The following is an 18,666-nucleotide window of genomic DNA, read 5'->3' as shown; positions in this document are numbered from 1 at the left end:
CCTTACCCAAGGATATAGCTTGTGTCAAGTAGGTAACACTATTTGAGGGAGTCAAGTAGCATAAAATAATCTCAGGCTACTGACTGATATTCAGTAAAATTTTGGTGCCCTGTATCATCATCTTTTATAAACCTTAAACTTCTTTCTTGTTTTTAAACTCCTCTAAACAAGGCTTCAGACACTTTAGGAGCTTCCAGCCATGTGCTTTTATTACATCTAGTCTCTTCTGAGCAGTTCAAGCTGTGGTGTAGTAGCAAGTATTTTTTAAAAAAATATGCACAGAAATTCATTTGACTTCAGTTTTAAGTAACAATCAGCAGAGACAGTGACAATTTTATTGCAACTTCTGGACTAGTTGTAGTGAGCTAGTCAATACACCCAGGCCCTAGTTCTCCTGAGATGGTGAGCTTCAGGAGGTGGATTGTGGCTGTACCCTGCTACTGGTGTTCATGTGCCATGTGGCGAAGGATGAGCTGGAGGAATTGGCTGCCTTGTGATCATTTTCAAGAGTAGAACTGCAGGTGGAAAGGAGGATTCGGAGCTGTGCCACATCCTGTTTGCTGTTGCTTGCACATGTGCTGCCAGTTGAAGTAAAATCAGTTCTGAGAAAGGTTGCCTGTATTTGCTTTTACAAAGCTTCCTATTTTTGTCCCTTTCTTGCTCATCAATCTGCTGTACTTGAGTTGCAAGACAAAAGGTTTGCATTTCTTTTGGTACTTTGAAGATAAGCAATCGCATCGAGTATGAGTTGATCTCATGAGTCCAGACTCTTGTCCTTCAGGGCATGCTTGTTTTCTTTGCTTAGGGTGTTCTTCAGTGTTCACCTGCCCTTGTGGTAGTTTTTAAGAAATTTGGGCACTATTTTGTCTTAAACACAAGTGTTGTCAGACTTGAGGGCCATCTTTCCAGTTGCTGGCTGAAGGGGCTAGCTCATGCCAGAGGATGTTGCATTGCTGTCTGCTTGTTGGGCTCTGTTTTATTAGAAGTCCTGAGAGGGCACAGATGGGTCTGAGGCTGGGAACAAAGTGGCCAGAATAGGCTCTTGCACCCTGCCTGCTCCCTTGGGCAGCTGCTGAAGGGCAGGAAGCCTGAACTAATCCTTTAATGAGTCAAAGTGGTGTTCTGGGACTGTAAATGAGCTTAGGAGTCCTTACAGAAATCCCGGTTGGATGGGAACAGTCAACAAATGTGCATGTTCCCCATATCCAAGAGGCTGTTGGGAAAGAGGTAAGGTCATGGGAGTATAGCTTGTATCGGGTCCTTCTGAAAACACCTTTGTGTGCTGCTTTTATTGCCTAGTCAGCCATGGGTAAAAAGGAAATCTATGTAGTCCAAGGAGCGTGAGTAACTTCTGATGCTTGTCATGCTTTAAAGGTAGAAGTGAAATCTCAGAGGGTATTTCAAGAACTGTAAGTTCTCTCATATTTCTGTTCAATACCTGTATTGTGTCTAAATCAAAACCAGAGCTTTACGAAAACAACCTGGATTAAAAGCAATCCACTTCTTAAAAGCCAGTTTTATTACAGAACTTGCCTGTGCTAATCAGCTGCTCTGGAACTTTCTCATCTTCACTTGGAAAACAGATTTGATAGTACACAAGCACTTGAAAGGAAGACTAATGTGACAGATTGGCTTGTTGCATGTGTGGGACTGTCTTGAGTAGTGCTGAGTTTATAGTTTGCTGTTTGGCTTAATGCTCAAAGCGGTTTCCTTTTACTTAAGTACTAGAATAACTTTGGCTATGAACTCTGACAGTGGTATGGCCTCTGTTACTTACACTAGCGTGCAACTGAGTTATTAACTACACAGATGCTAATAGTGACTTTTTTTGAGGGAGATTTTGGAGAGGAAACAGAGTGGAACACTAAAAATACTTGAAGCTCTGGCTTTCCTTAGCCTTTTAAAAATTTTATTAGTCTGTGGAGAGGAAAATTCTGTCCTTCGAAATTTATTTTGATGTCTTACAGATTGGCATTACCTTATATCAAAAAGTCAACCCAAAACTCTCTTCTACACTACAGATCTAATATGACTTGAAAATAATAAATTATTTTTTCCATAGTGAATACTGGTTTTGGAACATGCTTGTGTCTGTACTGGCAAGATACTGCAGCATGAGAAAAATCATATTGAGGCAATCCTGTGTTGTACAAATCTATCTACTTGATACTATATGCTTCCTGTGTATAGCATTTTTGTGGAGAAAAGGTGGGTTCTGTCACCCAGTCTCTATTTCATTGTGGCTAGTGTTCAGTCTTTTATACACTAAACATGGATTCCTGACTTGCTAGCAACGATAAAACTCCTTCAGTATAGTCTTGGCTACATCGTTGGCTACTTGTTCTGTCTCCCTTTCAGGAAAAGTTGTTCTAATCTCACTGAATCAGGATGGTTATATTTCATATATATCAACCCAGGGTATTACAATAGTGATAATATATTACTTTATATGTTTTTTTTATACACACATGTGTATATACACACCCAACCATATGAAAAGTCAGGATCTCTAGCTGAGATCTGGGTCTTTTAAAGCACCCTAGATGCATATAATGAGGAAATACCACTATTTTTTCTCTCTGGGAGTTTATTATAGGCTGACTTGTATGTCCGCACTCCAGTGTAATTTTCTTGGCTGAATTGTCCTTAGCAGTTTGTGGGCATCTGAATGTGATAACAACTTAAAACACAGAAGCATGTGGTTAAGACAGTGTAACACAGAATCCTATACCTTCATGATCTAAAGCAGAAGTTTGTGGTATCCTCTTGATCTGAAGAATTACCCCGTGAGCTGAAAGATGGCTTTTATCTTTGGGAAATTAGCAGAAACAATTTCCTTGGAGGACTAAACAAGAGCTTGCTCCTGCTCTGGAAAAGCTGGACTTTTACACTAGAAAGGAAAAAGCAATTGGGACTTGTTTGACAAAAGTAGAAGGAAATAAAACAAAGACTATTCTGTTGAATGAATTTAATGAAGCTCAAATATCAAAATATAAAGACACTGAGGCATTCTGGCTTGTTAGCAAAACTAACAGACTGCTTCCTCTCGTCAGAGTACAGTTGCTTTGAATAATTACACATATGTATTAGTGTCCAGAATAAGTATTTCTTTCTTGCCCTTTCTGTAGATACAAAGATACAAATTCTTATGTGTACTATAAACTGTTCTGTGGTCAAACATCTAATATGTATTGAAAGCAATAGGTTGTCCTATGTAGAACACACTGGACTAAATGAGAATCATTCGGTAAGGCTAATCCTGTTCTTAATGTGAAGAGGATTTTAGGGTTTCAGCTTTACTATTTGAAATACCTAGTCTTCCCAGGGTACACGTGTTTCTTGCTAGAGTTAAAAATAATTAAAAAATCATGTCAAGCTGAACAAATGTGGTATTGTCTTTCATAGCATTTGAGGAACACTTGATGATGAATTGTCCCTTTGTAGCTGTTTCTACAATAGTTTTTTATGCTGCAAGCTTTGCCCTCTGAGAACTCAAAGAAGGGTTGCAAAAGGCTCATGACTTTCAAGATGGTGCCTTTGGCAGTCATGTTGCGCTTCATGACCACTTAGGATGCCAGTTCTTCGGCCTGTAATGCTGAGACTTGGCACTTCTCTTAATTTTTAAGAAATAAATTCAGTATTTCAGTGAGGCTTTACAGTGAAGATTGGCATTTAGAAGATGCTACTCCCGCGGTCAGTGTGTCTCTTTAATCTGAGGAAAACGTTTCATTGCCAGTTTTATTTCAAAAGGCTAAAATGCTAGGATCACCACTTCTGGCATACATACTGTCATGATACTTAATCTGCAGGACAGGAGATGATTGGTTAGTGAAATCTTGAAGAAATTGGGTTTACTACTTAATTTGGGAAAGGCCTCTCTTCCCTCCTACTTTGCCTCCTTCCTTCCCCCCCACTCCCCAGCCCATGGGGTGCAGGGTGACTTCATACATATTATTTAGTAAAGACTCCACTTTTCTTCACTGAGAGGCTGAAGCTTAGCATGCTGCCATCTGCAGCATTCTGCATTAAGTTTGGCTTGAACATTTAACTGTGTACTTTTCAAGGGGTCAATTGTCAGTGCTGTTCTTTACTGTGATCTTGAACTACCAACAACACTATACAGGGTCTGTATTTGAGATAGTATATATGACTGACATATTTGGAGATGATTGTTCTGTAGTCAAACAAAGCTTGTAAAAGATATGTTTCATTTTTCTTCTTAAACTGCATTGGAATATGCTTGGACATAAATGTACAGCTCACAGGACAGAGGTTCCTTCAGGGTATGTTTTCTTCCGTATTTACCAAGTTTTCCAGCTCCTGCATAATCGGTTTGTTACAGAACTGAAAACATCCCTGAATAATTACCTACAGTTCGTTATAGCTCTTGATGGTCCAATTCATCTGGACTTTCAGCTGCAACTGGAGACAAAAGTACTGATAAGATCTGTTTATCTAATTTTTGAAGGCAAGATTTGGTCTGCATGTGATAACCTGAGACTTGCTATGCAGATTAAGGACTCTTTGTGTATAGATGTTTCAGATTACTTCTCTTACTGTGAAGGAATTTCAGGTTGAAGTTAGATTCAAAGCTATGAAAATGATCCGAGTGAGGCCGTCTAATATCTCTGGGTCCTCCACATGATGTTTTTCTTGGCATAGCAGGAGACCATATTCATCAAGAAGAATCATGGCGCTATTAAATAAGCGAGGCCTGCTGTGTAGAATCAGTGACAGTACACTTGATTGACATGTTCTAGGAATGGGTTCTTGTTGTCTTGCCTTAGATTTTCAGTCATATGTGTAAAAATACTTGCCTAATACTTTATATGTTCTGGCTCTTTTAAGCATCATGGTGAGCTTCCTCTCATAAATGGGTTTGGATGAACAGATGGCATATTGCTGGGGCCGTTTGTGTGTACTTGTGTTATCTGAGCTTATTAAATGCTTTCGTAAGAGAAATGCAAATGTTGCTTGATCAACTTCTAGAGGCTTTTGTGGGAAGGCAGATGATGACCATAACATCATCTTGAAAAATCATCCTTTCATACCACTCAGAGTGAAACTGAAGCTTCCATGGGCTTTATGAGGAATCTGTTTGGGAGTGATTTTGGAACTGCAGGTTTTGTATATGGTACCTGCAGAAGTGGTTTAGAATAGACTCTTTCCCAGCTATTGTGCATATGTGCTCCTGTTCTCACTAGGGTCTGAAAATATTAAACTATTTTGGCACTGCTGTCAGAGGAATCTGGCATCAAATGTCTTATAACTAGTTCAGGCTGAAGTTTTGTCGAAGTCATGCTTGTTTAATATAGAGAGGGACTATGGGACACTTTGTTATACTTTTCAGTCTTGGAGAATTGCTTCGAAGTGGTGAATTCAAGTAATTGAGACTTACAAGGTCAAGTTAGTGTTTATCAGTGTGAAGTGTTATTGGAGTGCTCACATAGTGTGTGAAGACATATGTAAAGGCGCATCAGCCTGTGACACAAGCTGAGCACTACAGTAATTCTGAGCAGTTGATGAGCCTGATGGAGTTTTTGTTAAATTTTGAACTTACTGAAAAGAGTAAATTGAAGGTAGTCAGCTGGCCTATGACCTTCTCTCACGATCTGTTTGCTGAGTGGGTTTGTGTGTACAGGTTGAATTTGAAGTGGAGCATGTGTTCTAAAGTGTTTAAGTTGTCCTAAACTGGCAGATGCTCGTAGCATTTCTTTTGAAATGCAAAGTAGCAAAGTATTCACAGTTGGAGTCTTCAGCTTTCAAAGGTTCTCTTGGCTTTGGAACTGGAGAGTGTCTTTATATACTGTTCTTCTTGTGAATCTAGGGAATGGATGGACTCTTAAAATTGGGGTTTAGAAATGTAGTTTTTGGCCGCATCTCTGCATAACACTGTTTTCAGTAACTTAATAAGCCAAACATTGCTAATATTGCTACTTCTGGCTGTACAGGAGCCTTACAGGTGATGGCTTCTCATATGGAGCTGCATAGTTTCTCTTTGCATATTACTGAGATTTTGATACAGAAGTTTCTTTCTAGGAGTCATATTAGTCTAGCTTCTCCTCTTAGCTCTTCTGCCGTAATCCTATAGCTCATAGGTCTCAATATTACTGCTGTTACTTCAGATACATTAATCTTGTGAGATGCTTCCAAGTCCCTCATGACTCTTAGAACCTGTATGAGTGCCTGATCACACATTCCTGTTTTTTTAATCCTTTATCCTGGCTTTTTCTAAAAGAAGCTGTAGGAAAAAAAGGAAAAGTGCAAGATCATGTTATTGCACAGGGGTGCTAAACTACATGAACACAAAATGGGGAGCAGAAAAGGAATAGGTGGGTCACAAGCAGGATATAAATTGTTATGCTGTAGTGCAAAAGGCTAGAAAGTACGGCACAGGAATACAGCTTACTCTGACACGCACTGCCTCTCCTGTTGCACTGTGTAGCTAGGTGGCAAGACTAACGTCCACACTGCCATCAACTTCGATTTTTTTGTTTGTTTTTTTGGTGTTGTGACTTAGCTTTAAGGGTAGGAGAAAGCCAAAGTACTTTTGTGGATGCTTTTAAGAACATCCTCATTGTTGAGTAAGTATGAAATGCTTGTCTGAAAAGTTCTGAGAGTAGAACATGGAGGTCCATGTTCTTGTAGAGTTGATTGTATTAGGCCATGCATATCCTTATATTAATAACTAAATATTTCCAATTTTACTGATGCTTTGAATTTCCATTTAATTGGCTGCAAACTGTGGCTTTTGGATCAGTTTTGTGTAAGCAGGTGACACAGTGCACCTAGCAAAAACACTACTGTTTGCATTTGTGTTTGCATCTACAATCTAACTCTTAAAAGTAGACATAAGCAGTTAAAGTATCAGCTGTTTGAAGATTGATCTGTTGTAGCAAGTCACAAATGAGTGGGAGCAGAGGAACCTGACCAACAAATCCTGCAGCTGGCCTCTTTCTGTGGAAAAGAAGTCATATTTACCAGGCTTTGTGGCAATGTACTTTGCATCCTTGCTTAGAACTAGGTCTGTGGAAGTTGCCTGTCTGCTTTCAGAAACTGAGGTTGCTGTCCTAGTCAAGTTTGGTGCAAAACTTGGAAGATTGGCAAAAGTGAGTATCTGTTCTGGAAATGAAGTGGTATTTCTTCCTCGGTTTCAAGGTTAGCACTTGCGTGTATGTTATTTATTGTGGAAAGCACTTCCAGTGACCCTTCTCCACAGCAATTGTTGCTCTAAATATTTTTATCATGTTTCACTAACCTTGCTTTAAACATTATTTTGTCTTGCCTTTATGTTTATTATCCCTATTTTCCGGTCAATTTTCCTCTGCCAGATGTCCTTACAGATCCCTCAGGTAGAGAAACTAGACAGTGTGAAGTGAAAGACTTCACCAAACACGTGGTGAAGCTTCTAAGTTGCAGTTAAGATACACTGGAAAACTTTCTGTGAAGTAGAGCTGGCAAGTGTTATCTTTAATGGGGTTATGCAGTGAAGTCCTTGCTTTTCTTAAGTCCTGTTTGGAACACTTTTCTTATAACACTGGGGGGGCAGGGATCATGGCTGGTATTTTGACTTGAAACCCCTTTTTTTCAGCACAGTAACAGAATTGTTACGTGTGATTTTTCACATCATCTGTGCCTAGGAAGGAAACTGCAGAAGTCATAAAAAGTAGCTTCTTAGATTCTGAATAGGTTGAGCAGGCACTTCAGTGTACTGTAGAACAACAAGTTAGGAGATCATGTAGTTCATATCTCACAGACTTAGTGGTTTGGAAATTAATTGTAGGATGATGGAAGAATTAACTTGGAAACCGCTGTAGCTAGCAGTTCTTTATAGATTTATGACAAGTAGTATGTGTGATTGGCTTACCTTACAGTTAAATTAATGTGAGTGTTAGTTTAACATCTCTGCAGGAGCTTGGTGTATGAGGATCGCTTTAGGTCCGTTGAGACGGAGTAAAGTCAATGCAAGAAGGGTGCGTGAAATACAGATGCCAGAGAAGGCCAGAATGTAAGGCTAATTAAGGCTTAATGAGTGTGTGTGTGTGTCTCAGAGGTCTCAGATCCAGGGGTGAGTAGTTCTCTGCAGCTAAAGAGGCCTTCGTGTCTGTGTGATGCTACCGGCCATTTGCTTTTTTTTCCCCAAGACCTTTTGCCTTGTGGGACACGTATCTCTCCATGCTTAGAATGAAACATGAGTGTGGTTGCTGCACAAATGAGGCTTCATTTCTTTTTCCTGCTATCGTCTCGGACACTTTGTGAGCCTTTCCAGGGAAAAGCAGGGGAGGAAGGAGAAGAGATCCAGAGCTGATCATCTTCGAGTAATTTTCCAGTTCTCTTCTGGACATCAGCTTACTTGTAAGATCAGTTTAGGGACTGGCTGTTATCCAGCTAGACTGTTTTGCACCCAAAGTTTTTATAAGTGTTACTGAATTTTTTTCTTGGCAAGTATCTGATATTGTTGGATACCAGATTGTGTCACACACTAGTATTTCTTGCTGTAGCATGCAAACTTCCCAAGCTCTCATGGAAGGGAATGGGCTGTATGGTGTACTGCTGTTAACAAGCAAACCAACCCCTCCTCCACCCACCCCCCAAAAAAAAAACCACACACAAAAAAAACCAACAACAAACCAGACCAAATGAAGAAAAAACTCAAACAGAACCCAACCAACACAACTATCAAAGGTACACACACAAACCCCCCTAAGGTCTTGTTACATAGCCTATATAGTAACATTGTTGTTATAGTATGAGTCAATTCTTGTTTTCAGTGAAGTCAGCAGAGCTCTGATTAACTTAACTCTGATTGCATTGACTTCCAAACTTACTCTAAGCATCATGTGAAAACTATTATTTGATCTGTTAAACTACCAAATAATAGCCTGGGAAATCTCAGGATTTGTTTATGTCAGTTTTGTTATTTAAATACAAAGCTGGGCATAGCAGGGTGTTTTTCTGAGGCTTTAGAAAGTGAAAATATATGAACAAGCTATTAAAGGGTTCGTTAAAGATCCTGAGTGTGCAGTCCAGAGAAGAGACCACACAAATGCGGCTTCAGGATATTTTAATTTTCTGCCTGTCAACAAGTTATACTCTGCTATGGAGATTTATAATAGCATACCAGTAATGTTACTCCATGTTCTGGATGGAAACTATGCACACACAGAACAATAAAATCTGAAAGCTTGTTTTAAGACAATAACGCAAGTAAATGCTCAACTGAAGGTTTGTATTTGGGGTTGTGACTTCTTATAACAGAAGAGCAGGCAGGGTAGCTTTGTTACGGAATATACCACCACGTCTTGAGTTCAACTCCAGCATAGAAGCCATAAACAACATTGACTCACACAAATGCATATAAGAGTTAGGATTGTTGGCATTTTTAGAATCAATTCCCCAGCCGTGCCAAATGTCCAGAAGTGGAATTTAAAAAAAAATATGGAAAACCTAATTTTTTTAGCTTTCTCAGTTTAAGCTCTGCAGTTGACTTTTGTTTTGCAATCTACCCAGTCCATTTTTAATGTTTGTGCTTTGATATCCATGGTGGTTTTGTATGAATAGGATCTTAAGCCTTGTGAAGCTCTAATTAAATTGATAATGTTGCTCTGATTCAACAGACAGCTTAAGTATGTGCACGTGTCCTCTACTGGAAAATGAGGTGTCTGTGTTTATTTGAATAACCCTCTGAATCGGGGCTACTAAACCAATGGACTTTTCAGTTGATGCATTTTCTGACCTTTAAGTAAAACTGTACCTGTATTTTTAATATTTTGTGGAAATTTCTCTGATATGCCAGTACAATAAGGTCTGATTAGGAGGCACCTCTCCAGGTTTCCCCAGAGCAGCTGGATGCTCTGTGTGTCTAAAGAAAGTCTTGAGGGAGGAAAAAAGTTTATTATAAGTAAGTGAAATACTTGTAATATTCTCCTCTGTAGTACTCTATTTTTGTCAGAACTCCTGACAGACATTCCATTCACTTTTGATGGGTACTGAGTAAAAATGGCAGGCATATTCCACAGGTCAGTTTATCCAGATACTTTCTTAGGACTACTATTGATTTCTGCTCCATCGTGCTTGTTTTAGTAAAGGATCAATTTATTCTTTCTTGATGTGACTCAAGGAAGAAACTTATCCCTTGATGTCAAACACAGAGTAAAAGCTAGGTATCAAAGCAGAGATTTCTACCCTAGTTATCAATAATGAGTTGACCATGGAAGGATATAGTTCCCCATGGTTTCCAGATGCTTGTTCATCTGATTACTTAGGAAGTTTTTATTACATGCCCAGTGAGATTTGGAGCTAGTTTCTTTTTTTGCTTAATTTCACTGGCTTGCAGGAGCAGTCATTTGTTTTCTTTTTTAAAACGTAGCATTTTGTAAGTAGTTGGAAGAAACAGAAGTAAAAATTAGTGCTTTTTTTTTTACTGTATAAGCTATTAGGTTATAAGTTAGCCATGCATATTGAAAGGTATATTTGAGAGCTTTATAAGAAGTTGTTTAAAGGAGGTGCCTGACTTGTAATTCTTGATTTATAGCTTTTTGGGGTATCATGAACCCTGTTACTAATTCTGTGACATCTTGTATGTAAGATGAGTAAGTTCAGTGACCCAGGCATCAGTTGGATGTGGCTTATGCATAGCCATGATAATAAACTATGGACAGACTAGTAATCTCATCTGATGAGAACCATCACCTTTTGTAAATCTTCCTGTTGCTGTGTGACTCTTTCTTTGGGCAACAAATGGTGGATATTGAATAATCCTCCTGAACTTGTTCTCAGGTTCCCCTCTGCGGGAGCAGGTGGTTGGGCCCTGGCCCTTCACCTTCCTTTGGGTCAGGTGAAGAATCAGCTAGAAGATGAAGGTGTTTCCTCGGAAGTGCCAGAAAGGTTAGACAGGGAATAAAGGTAGGGACTTTCTCCCTTGGTTTCAGATAGACAAATATAGAATGGAGAAGTTTTTAATCCTGTGGGTGGATTTGGGAGAAGGATGGGGGTAACTTTGCATTTGAGAGCAAGGAAAAGGCTTGAGCAGGACTTACAAGCGTTAGAGAAAGCCAAATGACACAGATCCTAAGATTCTGGCGGCAAGGGCTTTTGGGTTAAAATTTTCTTATTGATGACATTATCCAAACTGTATCCCTTATACTATCTTTGAGATTGTTGTCAGTGTTGTCACTACAAAGTAGTGTTGAAATAGCTATATCAGCTTTCTTTCCCCAAGACATACCCTTGTTTTCCTTGCACCAGTCTGTAATGGTTTAAGCACAGTCATCTAGTTCATGTTAAATTTTCAATGATGGTGTAAATCATGCCATGAGTCATAAATCTAACCCCTCACAGTTTAATGGGGAAGCAGGGAATGGCACAGTCATTCTTGTAATGAAGAAGGTGCAAAATGTAATTTCTCTGAAATGGCTGAATTGTGCCTTCTGTCATACTCATTAGGTTAATTTGTGAGTTTGCCGCTAGTTTGGGGCTAGTTCCTTAGTGAAGCAGAGTGGGGTGAGAGAAAATAAACTGAAAAGCAACTTCCCCTCCTTTTTTCCTCTCCTTTGTGTGAAAGTGGCCTGATTATCCTTCCACCTGTTTGACCCAGGAAAGCTCAGTCCTTCTGGCTACCTGATCCTCCTCTTTGGCTCAGTAAAGCTTCCTTGACTGCTGTCATGTCCTCAACTTCTTCAGTGCTCCAAATCCATTTTATCTCCAATGTTTCTTGTGGTTTCCTGCATGCCTACATGCTGCTCTGCCTCCTGCTTTGCTCTAGAGGAGAGGTGACCTCTCTCCCCTTGCTAACTTTTTGATCTACTTCCCACAGTTCTTGATGGTAACTGGGGATCAAGGGCTCTCCCATAATAGACCCTGCCCCAGCTCAGGAGCTGCCAATTGTGGGGCCCGGAGGCTCTTCTGAGAGAGCTGGTGTGTGCTTGCTGTGTTCTTGCACTTATTCCTGGCTGGTTGCTCTTGGCCACGCTCATGGTCTGGTTTGAGTGTGGCTATTTTTGTCTTCTATTTTACTGTATTTATTTGTGTAAAACTGATCTAGTCAAACTTCAGAATTTACTGGAAGTGCTGCCATGTTTAGCAGTTTTGTGATATGTTTCAGACTTAACATATTTATTGTGTTTTGTATGAGAAACATGATTCAAGGCAATCAAAAATATGTAGCCTCTAACCATCACAGTATACTCAGTCTTGGTGCTTGGTGTGCTGTGGTGACTGTCTTGACAGAAGTCAGACTAATTTCATTCAGCATAATGTATAAAAAAACATTTTTTGAATGTTTAATTTGGGAAGCTTGTATATTTTTCCAAACCAAGGCAATTCCTAATTGAGCTGGAAATAAAAACATGAAGAAAAAAAATCCTTTATCATGGCCTTATGAACATGAGCATTTGAAGATCATTGATGTTGTCCTGTAGTAGAAGTCTTTGTGGGAAAAAAACTGAACAGGGAATGCTTTTGTTGCTGATTGTTTCAGTAAAACATTATTGGAAAAGTCAAAGCCCAAAGTATTTGGGATTCTTCTGCTGTTATTCTGATGGAGGTCAAGTTTGGAGTGGTTGCGGTTACTGATGGCTGCGGTCAGGATATCTCTAGCCAGGGTGAATATTTCTTGTACAACCTTGTTAAAACTTGACACTCCACTCCAATTTTGGTGGTAAAGTGAGAGGAACAGAGGACAGGGTTGTAGTGCGCTGCACCTGGTCCTCCTGAGGGCTGCAGGACGAGGCACTGAAGGCGCAATGGTGGCTCACGGTACTGGGGCTCTTGGGAGCCTGGGAAGCATGCACAAGCTGTATAACATCTGAGCGGCCCTAGTTTTATTGGTGCTTGGCTTCTAGTGAGCATGAGGACTTGGGTTAGTGTGGTCTTACTGAAGTGCAGTAATAGAAGAAAAAAAAAGTGGGGGTTTGAGGGGTGGAAGAGGTTGTCTCCTGTAAGCCAGAAGCATTGCCTGTAGTTCTTTGTCCGAGAGGATGTGGAGTAGCTCTCAGTCTCCAGTAGTTTGACATACTGATTAGTCTACCTGAGCTTCTGAGTGCTGTAGTAGTGCCCATCTGGTCGGCTGTTCTGGGTGTCCATGGCAGGGTGTTAGGGGCTGCAGGGACCTCGGTGAGGAGAGGTTGGGGCTGCACCATGCTGGACCTGTTGGTTCTGCAGGGCACAGCTGAGCCCCTTAGCCATGACAGCAGCATCTCTGGGAAAAAGCATTTAAGGTAAGACAAAACGCTGTGCAGATGGTGAGGAGTGGAGGGGTGGACAAGTGAGAAACAGCCCGGCCAAGCACCCAGGTCAGAGGAGTTTCCCATTGCTTTATTCACATAAAAACCCCCCACCTTGGTATGACATTTCTGTTACTTAGAGTGCACAGAAACAGCTTGTGAAAGTTTAGATCAAGAAATTAAGCCATGCTATGAAGAAGCTTTGTGCTTTTTTTCCTCTCTCTTCCCTTCCTGGATAGGTGCTGGAGAGATCACTGAAAGAAGTATTTTAGGAATGTAAACTTGTTTCCCGCTACTGAAGTAGCGCAGTATGGAACTGGAGCTTTTTGGCTCAGATGTCTTTGACATGGAAGAGATGCAACTTTAAATACTTCTGTTGCCTTCTTTGGTGTTAATGTATGCAGGTTTCTATAGATCTTTAATGGTTTGCTCAACCATGTGCAAAAACCCCAGCTCCTGTTCTCAGTTGAATGTAGAGAGAGAAATCCAGGCTCCACATCAGTGCTGACCTTCATTGTGGTAATCTGTTTCTCAGGACCAGCAGGTGTGTAGTCCAGAGTTACTAGTTTAACTACCTTAGGGTTTGTTGTTTTTTAACACCTGTCTGTTAAACTGGAGGTGCAAATAGGAAATGCAGCACTTGGCAAGAGTTTGGCTTTGCAATCCTCTGGAGAAATCTATCTATAAAGCAATGAATAGGTTGCATTGAGGCATAAATATCACATTTTCCTTTCTGACAGCTATAACTCTGTTCCAGTGTGTTTTCTGTTATATAAAGGAAAAATATATTTTTGAGTAGACCAACACAGATCACCAAAATGAGTGCCTTTAAATATCAATAAGCAGAAGCATGTCTAACACTTGGTTTAGCACAATTATTCCAAGTTGCACAGTTAAGATGAGCAGGAGCTCGGTTTTACTTATTTTGGTTGGTTTAAGAGTGGAGAGAACACTAGACTGGAAACTGGTTAAGGATTTGCAAACAGAGAAACCAGTTATTTTTGCATATGCCACTGATGCTGTGTTTTGAACAATGGGGAAAACTGAAAAACAATATATTACCCAGAAGTTAGTGATCACTTGTCACCTAAAAGCATTGTTTGACTGCTACTGAAGTCTTTGCTTTTCATGTTCTGCCATCATATGTCCTGTGTGTCAAGACCATCTCTGTCAAAAAGTGCATGTACACTTCAGATAATGAGCAACTACTTGGACTATTTAGCAGTGGTTAACTCAGCTGGAACTCATGGCTAAGGTGATCTGCATGGGAGTGGAGCAGACTGCTTTAAGCATGAGTTTCACTGCAGTAGGGTGGTTGAAATATATGGGGTGACAGTGAAGCATGAACACTGATTAATTCTTTTTCGCAGCAACAGTTGTCAGTGAAAATGGTTTTGGGCAAGGGAATGCTGTTTGAATAGTTAGTAATACTTTGAAGGGTGTCAGAAACCAAGAAAGGCATTAGGTTATACCTGCCCTACAGATGAAGAGGATGTATCAGAACTACTGTGGGCATGTGTCATGCAGGCGCGTGTAGTGGGGATGCCAGAATCTGGACTGAAACAAGGCATGTGTTCCTAAGCAAGTGGATGCAGCTTTTGTTGATTTATGACCCAAATTAATATGTCTGCACAAAGTCCTGTTAAAACACCAACTCATGTCACTGCTAGTTTGGGCGCGTGTATGCTCTGCTCTATTGCGTAGACCTGCATTGCTGCAGTTTGGATGCACTCTTCTTATATTAACAAGAAACATGTTTTCTTTCTGTTTATTTTTTAGGCAACAAGAGCCTCTCTGACTCAACATTGTACCAGTTTGGGGGAGTCACTGCGCAAAGAGAACGATATTGCTCTGATTATTGATGGCCACACACTGAAGTATGCCCTTTCATTTGAAGTCAGGCAGAGCTTTCTGGACTTGGCGCTCTCCTGTAAAGCAGTTATTTGTTGCAGGTAAGAAATTCTGGGACTCCTTCTAGTAATAAAATGGGCACAAAGCTTGTGAAACCTTACCTAGTATGTTAACTTTCTTTTTGTGATTATAGTGCTGACAGGAAATATAGAAGTGGGGGAAATAGTGTGATATTCAAGAGGAAGCAAGCTGCAATGTGAGCTACTTAATAATTGATTTCTCTGCTCTGGAACTATTATGAAGTGAGGTTATGCTGGGGCTGGTAAAGGAAGAATCTAGAGAGATATTCCTTTTATGCCACAGACAGGTCTGTGAAAGTGTTCATAAGGCTGACAGGCCAACTAAGTTTAAAATTTCAGTTCTTGCTGTCCTACAGGGTGCTTTACAGTGCAGCAGTAGAACTTGTTACACCTTCAAGGTGAGCATTCAACCAGCTGCATGTTCTTTCCTGGTGGTAGAACTCTACCAGTTCTTGGAAGCAGTCTAATAAGTATGCTGGAAAGCAACTTGGGTAGTGGTTTCTTTTCCTGTTCCTGTGGAGCAGCAAGCCGTTCACTTAAGATTAAGCACCGTCTAATAATGCAGTTTGTTCTGCCACAGTCAGTCCCAACGGAGTCCAATGTCTTTTATAAAACTATGAAAGATCATGAGAAAACATGATACCTGATTATAGTAGACAATGAGAAGGGGTGGTATGGATGTGGTCATCTGTAGGCGATAGGAATTGGCTAGCAGGAAGTTTGTGTGACTGTTCAGTTCTGAAGGTGGTCTCTGGATGAATTTAAGTTTTCTTGATTTTTTCACTTAGTATTCTATTCAAGAATGTCAGTTACTGTGCAATTTGCCCTATTTTAAATATTAGACTACCACTTGCTTCACTAGGTCACAGCAGAATTTGACGCCGTTTGTGGATTTAGCCGTATATAGATGTGGTCCTATGCCATGACTACTTTAGAAGGAAGGAGCTAAGAGTCCAGAGAGAATGAAAACCAAAAGCTGCCCTGCTTTACTTTCTGCATAGCAGGAAGGCTGCATCATTTTTCACTTTGAAAGATTATGTAGCTCTGAGGACTCTGGGGGTGTGTGTGTGTGTGTGTGCCTGTCCTGGTTGCTGTATTTGGGGAGAAATGTGACCTAGAACAAATTGTTGGTGTAGGTGGACAGGAAATTTATCCACATCCTAGAAGTAAAATCTGCTTTGTGGGGAAATTACTATATGGAGACCTTGTACTACTGTTTTGTGGTCAGTCTTGCCTTTATATTTGTCCACAGCATATAAATACTGTGTGGCAAAAGCAATTGCAGGCCGTGCACCTGAACAGTGAAGGTGAACCCATTGGCTTTTTCCATGTCTGATTGGTTTCTTCCCAAGCACTGAGAGTCTTGGACTGGTGTACTGCAGGGTACAATACTGCGGCCAGCACTGTTCAATGTCTTCAGTAATGACCTGATGATCAGAGGGAGTGTGTCCTCAGCAAGTTTACAGACAATATGAAACTGGGAGGAGGAGTGGATGATATATCAGATGGTTGTGCTGCTGATGGACCTTGACCAACTGAAGAATTGAGCAGAGAAATCTCATGAAGCTCAAGAGGGGGAAATGCTAAGTTCTGTAGCTGGAGAGTTATAGCCTTGCGCACCCGTAAATGCTGGGGCTTGCCACGCTAGAGAGCAGATTTGTCCAGAAGGATCTCGGGGTCCTGGTGGGCAAGTTGACTGTGAACCAGCAGTGCACCCTAGTGGCAAGAAAAAAAAGCCAACACTATCCTGGGCTGCACTATAAAGAGCTTTGCAGGTGGGTGGAGGGAGGTTGTTCTTCTCTACTCAGCACTGGTAAGGTCACATCTGGAGTTCTGTGTCCAGTGCTGGGATCCTCAATATAAATACGAACGGGTTTAATGGGAGAGTCCAGTGCAGGGCCACGAAGGTCATTAAAGTAACGGAGCATCTTTCATGTGAGGAGAGGCTGAGAGAGTGGGGACTCTTCAGCCTAGAGGAGGAAAGGCTCAGAGGGGTTCTTAGCAATTTGCATAAATGTAATAGGAGTGAATGAAGATTAGGGAGCCAGGCTCTTCTCTGTAGTGCTTAGGACAGGACAGGATGCAACAGACTAGTTAAAACACATTAATGTCCCTCTGAACACACAAACGCCTCCACTGTAACTGTGAGGGTGGTCCAGTGCTGGAATGGATTTCCCAAAGAGGTTGTGGAGTGTCTATTCTTAAAGATATGGAAAACCCAACTGGGTGACTTGGTACTGCACAACCTACTCTAGCTGACCCTGCTTTAGGCAGGGGCATTGGACTAGCTGATTTCCAGCAGTCTCTTCCAACCTGGGTCATCTTAGGAGTCTGTGACTGGGGACAAATGGCTTGTTTTTTCCAGCCAGTGCTGTTTGTCCTTCTCTCAAATTCTGTTCTAAATGGTTGTCAACTACAATGGCTTTCTTAAATAGGTTCTTTAACAGCAATTGTTTTGCTACTGCTAATTGATTTCTTTTTTCTTTCTTTTTTTTTAATTGGAGGGGGATATAGAGGGAGAGGGCGTGAGGTGTTAGAGAAGGGGTTTCACTTTGGCAGCTGTTCCATGGGAGTCAACAAGTGGTTTACAAGAGGGAGCTCACACAATTGCAACAACCTTCTCTTGAATACAAGCAGCTCAGATGTAGGGCCAGTAAGGTCAGTGTTCTCTTCTTTCTGCAAAGTTATTTTAGGCTTAGAGAGCACCAAGTGCCCAGGAAAGGGATTGACCCTACGTTGTAGACTTACGCTGTTGTTTTCGTGGGGAAGTTAACAGGCATTGAGCAAATAGAAAGGTCTTACTTTGATACTGTTCTCACGATGCTTTGGTAGAGATCCTTCCAAGACAGTTTGTTAGTTTATTTCTCAAAGTCTTGAGAAGCTAGGTCAAAGATTTATGTAGCTGACGCAAATAATAAATTGCAAATTATTAAAATTATCTTGCAGTAATATATGTAATTAACTGAAAATAATGAATGGTCCTGTTTTGCAAAGATATGTGTAATACTGGACACTTCCTCTCCTGTTATTTCATGACTGAGCTATCAGCAGTTTTAATTATTAGTGAATTAGCAAACTGTGGAACAATGCAAGAAAAAAAATACTGTAAAGTGTAAATCAAAGGGGGAAAGATGATGTAATTTCATAGGCTTAAAAACAGGAATAAAACCAACTGAGTTTTAAATCGCCAGGGAATTAGAGGAATGCCTGTAATAGCCTTTAAGGCTTTGCAGAAACCTTCCACTTACTTGCCAGGTGCTTGATATTGAAGAAAGAAAAACATTTTTTTCCTACTCTGGGCTGCTTTTAATAGTACTTTGTGTGTCAAATAAGATAGTGCACTTAAACTTCACAGGAAAAAGTTTGAAAATGGAATTGGCATAGCAAGAGGAAATTTCAAATTAGAGTTAGTCTTCAAACCAAAACGTTAATTTGGAGGGGGATCTGGGTCTTTAAACTTAGTGGTATGGTGTTTAACCACTCTAGGAGGAGTTGTGTTGCTATTCTCAACG

At 40.6% G+C, this 18,666-nt stretch overlaps 1 protein-coding gene across 2 annotated transcripts in view; it reads left to right on the top strand.

Annotated features, from left to right (window-relative positions):
• Positions 1–18,666, top strand: part of ATP8A2 (ATPase phospholipid transporting 8A2) — a 300,975-nt gene that overhangs the window by 78,207 nt on the left and 204,102 nt on the right. For both annotated transcript variants that reach the window (XM_075083904.1, XM_075083896.1), the window contains one exon: positions 15,003–15,175. In XM_075083904.1, coding sequence (XP_074940005.1) covers positions 15,003–15,175 — 173 coding nt within the window. The remainder of the gene's footprint in view (positions 1–15,002; positions 15,176–18,666) is intronic.

Source organism: Phalacrocorax aristotelis, chromosome 1, assembly GCF_949628215.1.
Source record: "Phalacrocorax aristotelis chromosome 1, bGulAri2.1, whole genome shotgun sequence".
Classification (NCBI taxonomy): domain Eukaryota; kingdom Metazoa; phylum Chordata; class Aves; order Suliformes; family Phalacrocoracidae; genus Phalacrocorax; species Phalacrocorax aristotelis.
Note: the sequence above shows the minus strand (reverse complement) of the source record. Positions and strands in the feature narration are given on the sequence as shown.